Source organism: Podarcis pityusensis, assembly GCF_964106645.2.
Source record: "Podarcis pityusensis genome assembly, chromosome: 1".
Classification (NCBI taxonomy): Eukaryota; Metazoa; Chordata; class Lepidosauria; order Squamata; family Lacertidae; genus Podarcis; species Podarcis pityusensis.
This window is the reverse complement of record NC_138028.1, coordinates 85153771-85162260: the sequence shown is the minus strand read 5'-3', so window position 1 is coordinate 85162260 and position 8490 is coordinate 85153771. Positions and strand designations below refer to the sequence as shown.

Genomic DNA, 8490 nt, shown 5'->3' with positions numbered 1-8490 from the left:
GGATCATCAGCCTCGAAAATAAGGGATCAGCAGCCTCGCCTGTCCCGGGGACAGTCTACGGGATATCTAACAATCCGGGATAGCAGCGGGAAACGGCGCTGGAATAAGGGAATTTCCCTCAAAAAAAGGGAAGGTTGACAGCTATGACTCTAATCCGAATTTAAAAATGGAAAGCGTAATGCTGGTGGTCAACAAAAGAGGTTTAAAGGCTGTCTTAAGACAAATATTTAAAAATGTAGTATAAACATCAACAATTGGTAAACAGTTGCCTGCGAGCGCTCCAGTTGGAGAACAGCCTTTACCAAAGGTGTCATGGGCTTGGAAGACAGATTCAAGGACGCAAGGGAGAAACTTGCTTAAGAGGAAGGCAGGCTTGGCAAATCCACACCGTGATCAACTCCTGCCAGGGAACCAATGTCCCCACTGTGGAAGGACGTGTGGGTCCAGAATTGGCCTCCACAGTCACTTACGGACTCATTGTTAAAACTGTTACAGATAGGTAGCCGTGTTGGTCTGCCATAGTCAAAATAAAAAAAATCCTTCCAGTAGCACCTTTAAGACCAACTAAGTTAGTTCTTGGTATGAGCTTTCGTGTGCAAGCACACGATATCTGAAGAAGTGTGCTTGCACATGAAAGCTCATACCAAGAACTAACTTAGTTGGTCTTAAAGGTGCTACTGGAAGGATTTTTTTTATGTTAAAACTGTGTTTATGGAAGACAATCTTACTCGGCTACGAGTGATCACCAAAGAAGCAGCTACTTGCAAGGCAGCCCCGGATGCACCCACTCCTCATGGGACTCATAATGTGACTTAGCGACAAAAGGTACTAACTGTTGTGAGAATGTAGAAGGAATATAAAGAATAACTCAATAATGATAGATATATTCATTATAGATTACGGCCATGATAGCAGGTCCAACTACACCTTTTTCTTTTTTTCTGATTTTTTCTTTCTTTAATTCATGTTAATAAATAGATATGACAACAAAAGATAGTAAAAATACAAATCAATTTAATTTATGTAAGTAAACAAATACTTGTATATGGTTTTTGCTTACACGGATTATATATATGTTTACTCAAGAAGATGTACAATGCATATGTATATGTTATACAAGATATGCTATATGAAATGTGTCATATGATATAAGAGATTGTTAATAAAGCAAAAAACAACAACAAAACATAATGTGACTTAGCGAAGGGCCACAGTTACAGCCCCGGACATTGCTTAACAGTCAAAAAGAGTTAGAACTTCATTTTCAGGGTTCGTCACATGCAAGCTTGAGCGAAATTGAGTGCACAAGAAGACGGTATGGGCAATGGTGATTCAAAACAGGACAAGAATCCCCCCTTTAAAATATATATACTTGAGTGTCAGCAATGGGACCTGGAGATGTTGGGTTATTATTACCAAGGCTGTCACTTGCATAGGGTGGGACTGATGGGAGGTGCAATCCAACGTTTGGATGCCTACAGGTTCCTCCCCACTTATATACTTCTTTTTCTCCAAGTAGCATAGGGCAGCATAGAGGATGCCACGACTCTCATTTTGTCCTCTCATTGAAGTAGTGACTGCCCCAGGTCACCCAATGAGCCTCATGGTTTTTTTGAGAGAGGTGAGGGTTGAACCTAGACAACACAGCCCAACTCTCTTAAGCCTCTACAGCGCTCAGCGACATTGCCAGTCTGCTTGCATTTGTAAAAATTAGCTACTTTTCAGGATAAAATACAATTGCATTTAGATGTTTGAGACTATGCATTGACGTATGCATTCTTTTGCTGGGATTGCTACACAATTAACAGAACAGATAAAGGGAAAACTTTTTATTTAAGTAACAAACTTTTTTTAAAAGCGTTTGGAGAAAATGGAAGGTGATACTTCCGAGTGACTGACCTAAATACACATATTTTATTTCCATGGAAAATAGCTCTGTGATAAGGATGTATTATTGTGTCAAGCCTCACCCACTACTGCAGCATGGCATTCTATAGCAGGGTGGTTAACCTTGTGCCCTCCAGATGTTGATGAGCTCTCATCATCTCCGTCCCTCAGGTAGGGCTGATGGGAGGTGTAGCTAAACACAGGTAATCCACCCCTGCTCTACAGCTTTGCCCCAGGGTAATGTAGCCCTTGGTCTGAAAACAGTTCTTCATGTTATACACTTTGTATTCCATTCTAGTTTTTTACTGGTAATAAATCAGCTAGAAAATTAGGCCCACATCTATGCTCAAACGCTATCTCAGTTGCGCAGGCGTCTAACTGCTTTGTTTTCTGAGCTGGACAAGTATATTGACAAGGCAGCTCCAGCAATGGTTTGCCTCTCCCAAAAGTATGTGTATATGTAATTCTTAACATATTAGCACCTTGCAAACAAGTCATGACAACTGCTTGCTGCTTCGGCGTCCATTCAGAGTCTGTAAAAGCAGCAGGGCTCTGCTGGCTGTGATGCAAGATCACTTTTCTTTAATAAAGCACGGGAAGTGGCCATTTTCACATTTTTTACATCTTCCTTTGGTATCCCTGCATCAAGCCACTCACACAGGCACTCCTTTGGGCCTGCAGATCAGGACACTGGCCTCAATGTCACTTGAGAGAATGTGGTCATAACCCATACCAACCATCAATAAAATGGCATCTTACCATTTGAAACTCAGATAATGCTAGCACCTAGTTTTTGTGTTGCTGATGATGTCATTTACACTCAAAGTTGCAAAAGAAATATTGTACAATTATGAAGCATTGACATTACTTCAGTAAATTTTCCACTCCTTCAATGGAAATATCAGATCACACTTTCTATTTGTCTCCTTCAAAATACATCTTTCCCTATGGAAAGATGCACTGCAATAAGCTATTGTGAAAAACGACTCTGGATTTTTAAACAAAGTTTTCATTTTATTAAAGATAATTCAAAAACTGTCACAATAAATAAGACCAACATTAGCTCCCATATATAGTACAGTATAAGGAATAATTCAGTAGAAAGATGGTAGGAACATGCAATGTACAACCCAGGGTTTCATTGCTGGAAATGATTTAGCACCCAGTTCGGCACAGGCTTAAAAGCTTAAATTTAATTCAGCGTCCCCAACGTATTTATTTTAAAAAGTCTATCATTCCCTGGTAGGGAATGTTTGGTTCATTGTGAAAAAATAGAATTTGTAATAATAGCACCACCAGCAGCGCACAGGGTTCCCTATGACTCCAGCCAATCCATGCAAAGCAAATGCTTCACACATACTTCATGCCAGTTATGCACATTAGCACAGTCTTTTCTTGTAGCTTTGTCTGAAGGGCCACCAGGCACAAGGTGATTAAGTAAAGTCACACAATCCAGGTCCATCTGCTAGTTCCGACGATACAGAAGATCCCGAGTTGCCTTATCAACCTGGTTTTGGTAGACCTCTAATTTGTCATGCACCTTCTGATATAGCTGGAAAGGAACAGAAGTACAATCATTTTCTGTTAATAGGTATAGTTGAGGGATTGAGGATGCAAGAGATACAACTGCCCTTTATTGCCTTATACCAAATTTTGCAGCCTGTACTGACTCCCAAAGCAGCTGATAGCAATTTAATTTCAACAGAAAATGCTAAGGATTCCTGCAGTATTTTCTGACCCCCAGCAGTTGATTACATAGTTCAGGTTTCAACCTCTTCCCTTCAGAAAGCATTAGGGCAGCAGATGGAATTAAGGTCCAGCTCATGATATACACATAAGCTTTATAAACTCCCTTAGTCATTAAATGGGGGGGGGGGGCTGCAGCAAGATAAGTTTTATTATAGCCTTTTGCATCTTCCCAAGTGAAATTTAATTTGTGGTAAAAATTTGCTGGAGGATAGACATTTCTCTGTGCTGGTTCTTATACCTTTTTCAGGAGACTGAATACACAAACTATTGTAATAATCAGTAACCAAAAGGGCATGAAGACAGATATAATTAATTTATATATGAAAACATTTTACTACATTCTGGTTCAACAAAAATCTTCATATGCCTCTTGAGCTAAGGCACAATATTTGTAACCATATCCTATATATTAATATCAAACACATTCACTATCAAGAAAGCTTGTAGTTGCCCCACTTTAACCTTATCCACCACGTTTTCTAAGAAGAGTGCATTTGCAGCTGCTTGGTAGCTAGTCAAAGCATTGGGTCCAGGTCTGGCTTCTTGAGGAGTATCCACACCACGGCATTTTCATGATGGCAGGGACCATCCATTACACCATGAAGTTACACCCTGGACCTAGTCTGTCAGCCCAACCCCCCTAGGTTATAGTTAATAAGCCAAGGATCAAAAGGCATATGTCAAGCACAGAGCTGAAAGCACCTTGTGAACATCACCAGGTTACATACATTCAAAGTGATACAGTAAGATATGACAAATCCATAGCACTGGACACATTGATTTCTATTTTCCATCAGACATACTTACCACTGTGTTATGGTGATTGGTTGCATTTTCTCCTAGCACTTGAAGAAGCTGGTCAATTGCAGAATATGGAAGCCAAACCATTGGAGTTGTAGCTGATAATGGGAACTAAAAAGAAAATAAAACCTTTAATATAGCTGAATGACATTAGCTGAATGAGAAACATCCCAAGTGCAAAAAATGTAAAACCATTGTACATGGTAGAGGTGGGGGAGCTGGATACAACATACAGTAGTACTCCAGTCTGGAGTAACTAGGGCATGAGTCACTTTGGCCAGGTCTCTAGGCTGCCACATGGTCATCCAGGAGTACTCCTTGTCTGTGAACCTGTTTTTTTCTTAGTTTTTCCATAATTCTTCAAGGTAGGTGAATTCCGTCACTTTTTCTCATTTGTAAAAAATATATATAGTGGAATGAACTGAACACCCAATTGTACCTCAATGCCAAAGTAATGATGTCCTTTCCCAAGTAAGGCATCCACATATTCCAGCACCAAATCCACAGCTTCTTCCAAGAGGTCATAGTTCAAATAGAGGCGGAGAAGTTCAGCAGCATCTACCATCTGTAGAGAAACAAATGAAATTGAGCAGACACTTACTGGAAAGTCTTTTTATATTTAAGACGCTTAGTGGATGACAGGTAGCCCTCATTACTGATGAGATTTATAAGAACCCAACACAAGACACACAAGGCATACTGAAAATAACCCATTGCAGAGACTCTTGTAAAATTCTGGACTGATTTGTTCTGGTGAAGCACAACTCTTTTATTTCTTGCACTCAAGGCCATGGCTAGCTTGCTTCCCTGTCTTTTAGATCCCTGTGTTGCTTCCAATTTCTACCCCCTTAAACATTTGCAAATTATTTCCTTTATTTAACAAAGGCTTAAAATGAAGAATCCAAATTGTTTACTGGGGTTGAAATGACTTTGGGCACCATGGTGGATGACCTACACCAGACAGGGTGTGTTGCTGTTGGTTCTGCCAGATCTCTCTGAGGCTTTTGTTATCATCTGAAATGTTTGGTTGATATTTATTTTATTATACAAATTCATAAACCACTTCACAGCCTGTGGGCATCAAAGCAGTGTACAATAAAGTAAAATGCTATAAAATAAAAATAAGGTAAAATGCAAAAGACACAAGTTGCAACATCAAAGTTCCCATTTCATTTACAACATTAAAAAAGTAAAGGTAAAGGACACCTGACAATTAAGTCCAGTCGCAGATGACTCTAGGGTTGCAGCACTCATCTCGCTTTACAGGCCAAGGGAGCCAACATTTGTCTGCAGAGTTTTTCCAGGTCATGTGGCCAGCATGACTAAGCCACTTCTGGAGCAACGGAACACCAAAACCAGAGCAGCGCACAGAAATGCCGTTTACCTTCCCGCTGGAGCGGTACCTATTTATCTACTTGCACTTTTTGGCGTGCTTTTGAACTACTAGGTTGGCAGGAGCTGAGACTGAGCACCCTGTTGAACCGCCAACCTTCTGATCGACAAGCCCAGGCTCAGTGGTTTAGACCACAGCGCCACCTGCGTCCATTTACAACATTAAGAACATGCAATTTACTCACCACAGTGCAGATTTTAGCTTCTGAATTACTATTATTTGACAATTACTCAAGCTACAAACAAGTGTCACTGAAACTCATTTATCACACTTTTTAAGCAGTCAACAGGGAAGTAATGAGCCAGCATTGTACATTTATCCTCCACTGAACACCAGCTTAATTGTGCACAGATCAGGTATTTACTTTGTAACTGTTGATAAGCCAGTTAGGCAAGGGCACTCCATGAGACAGCAACTTGTTGATTACACAGCGATGGTATGAACAGTTCTGAGACTTATATCTGTCCAGGTAGGAGAACAAAAGACGCCATGCTTCATCTGTTGCACTGCAACACAATTGGAATACCATTAACAGACGGATGGATACATGCATGTTACCGGCTACCAGTGAAAATCTCCATTCCTGAATATTTTGATGGTTCACAGGGGAGTCTACACATCCCCTTTCCACAATCTCTTGCTCAACTTTTTATATGTGAACTTGTTTTCTTCTGTTCTTAATTCAGTTAAGCCAAAGTTTCTGGACCCCTAGAAAGTGTTGCCATGTGGTTTTATCTGAAGTACAAGAGCCACTATGGGATGTCCTTAACATTTGCACTAAAACCATCCTTCAAAATATACAAAGCAAAAAAGAAAGCATGAATGAACACTTTACGACTGCTGCTTCAAGATGGTTTGTTGAAGACTAAATGAAGCAGGACAACCACAATCCTGAAGTGCAATTTCTGGTATTTTATTAGCAAGAAATATTTATTTCCATGCAGATTTCTTGGACCACAAAGTACTTGCTTTCTTTTCCTGCAAAATATATCACAGTACCTGGTCTCCTTGGTTGTGATGACTGATGACAACTGATTTGCAGCTAGCCAATCCCATGCTTCTGCTAATGCTGCTTCCCCTCCAAACTGGAGTTTAATACATCTGGAATACAAATAACCAGGTACACTCAGATACTGTATGTACAATAGTAATTCTAACCTTATTTATTTATTTAAAAACTGATTGAATTCTTCCCACCCACCCCATATGGAGTTATCCCTGCTTTGTTCTAACAACTTTCTTAGATTCTCTGGCTGAGAAACAATCAAGTTCACCTGAGCAGGAAATTGAACCCTGGTCTTACTTTTCCAAACATTCCATCTTACAATTGCTCTTTGCTTCGGTTACAGATGCCGAAGTAATGGCTGTGCTCTAGAACCCTACATATGCACCTGGCTGTGATTGATACGGAGATCAGTGAGCTTATTGAATGCTTCTACTATTCATGGAACATCTTTGCTTATTCAGGACTGTATCAGTAACTGTCACCCATCTTTAAAACATTCTGCCACAACTTTAGCCGCCAGCACAAGTGTCACTGGTTTAGTTGCTACCAAGGTAGTTGAAATCAAACTGATACCTATGAAATGGTAACATCAACACAACAGGAAACGATTGAGAGCTTGTACAAACCAACCACAGAAGCTTAAGTGAAAGTGAAAACGTGTATTGGTAATAGTTTCAGGGCTTGATTACCCAGCAATTTGTTCCAAGGATATTTTAGACTCTCAAATGAGAGTTGGCCAAGGCAAAATGTAAGATTATGAGCAAGAATACATCAAATGCTCTAGCCTCAATGCTGTCATAATCACTCCCACTTCATATCACATTCTCATATTACTCGGGCTTATACATAGTTTTAAAGCAAGAGTGTATGATTTCACTTAAAAAGTACGTACTTTCAAATCTGAATATACTTTCCCCAAAAGATCAATAGATATTTCACTACTCACATTATGTACTTAAGTCCAATAATATGTTACGTACTTGAAAGTAAGTCCCTCAAACACAGGTGTTAAGGGAAAGCTGTAGGTCTGGCAGAGAGAAATGGCAGTGTCAAAACGACCAGCCTGCACCAACAGGGTTACCAGCTCCTTGGGGGATGAGTTTCCTGGGTAGATAACATAACAGAATTACATCATCTCAACCGCACACATATGTATATAAGTGGGCGATATTCAAATAACTTTTTCTACTCGCACAAGGATTAGCACAAGCACAAGGGGATTTCCCCTTCTCCTCCCCCAGCCCCAAATCTGCTCTGGGGTGCTGAGTGAACCCACAGAACAGCTTAAGGGGCACTTATGGAACTTTAACATTAGCGCTCTATTTAATACAACTCTCTCTATCTGCCACGATTGTATACAGAGTAATTGCAGCATTCAGTTCTTATAGATGCAAAGCCACACGCCCTGTCTCTCATAATTGAGTAGACCATGCCTACTGTGGATATGAGATCACAGAACACTATTTAGCAGAGTCTCCTCTTGCTGCAAATGTAGCAGCAGCATAATAACGGTAGCGAGTGTTTCACAAATTAAGATTGGATTCCACATCCCACAAACAGCAACAGAGGAGGATGTGGAAATACATTTCTTGTGGGTTACTGATCTCCCACACAGAGATTAAATTGCTCACCCTCTGTACAGTTATTAAGCCAA

General features: G+C 40.2%; 1 protein-coding gene across 1 annotated transcript in view; it reads right to left on the bottom strand.

Moving 5' to 3' along the window:
• Positions 1 to 2880: 2880 nt before the first annotated feature.
• Positions 2881 to 8490, bottom strand: part of NUP160 (nucleoporin 160) — a 28594-nt gene continuing 22984 nt past the window's right edge. The window contains exons 31-36 of the mRNA XM_081003353.1: positions 7817 to 7940; positions 6830 to 6931; positions 6195 to 6336; positions 4877 to 5002; positions 4444 to 4548; positions 2881 to 3439 (exon numbers count right to left, since the gene is read on the bottom strand). Coding sequence (XP_080859479.1) covers positions 3353 to 3439; positions 4444 to 4548; positions 4877 to 5002; positions 6195 to 6336; positions 6830 to 6931; positions 7817 to 7940 — 686 coding nt within the window. The 3' untranslated portion in view covers positions 2881 to 3352. The remainder of the gene's footprint in view (positions 3440 to 4443; positions 4549 to 4876; positions 5003 to 6194; positions 6337 to 6829; positions 6932 to 7816; positions 7941 to 8490) is intronic.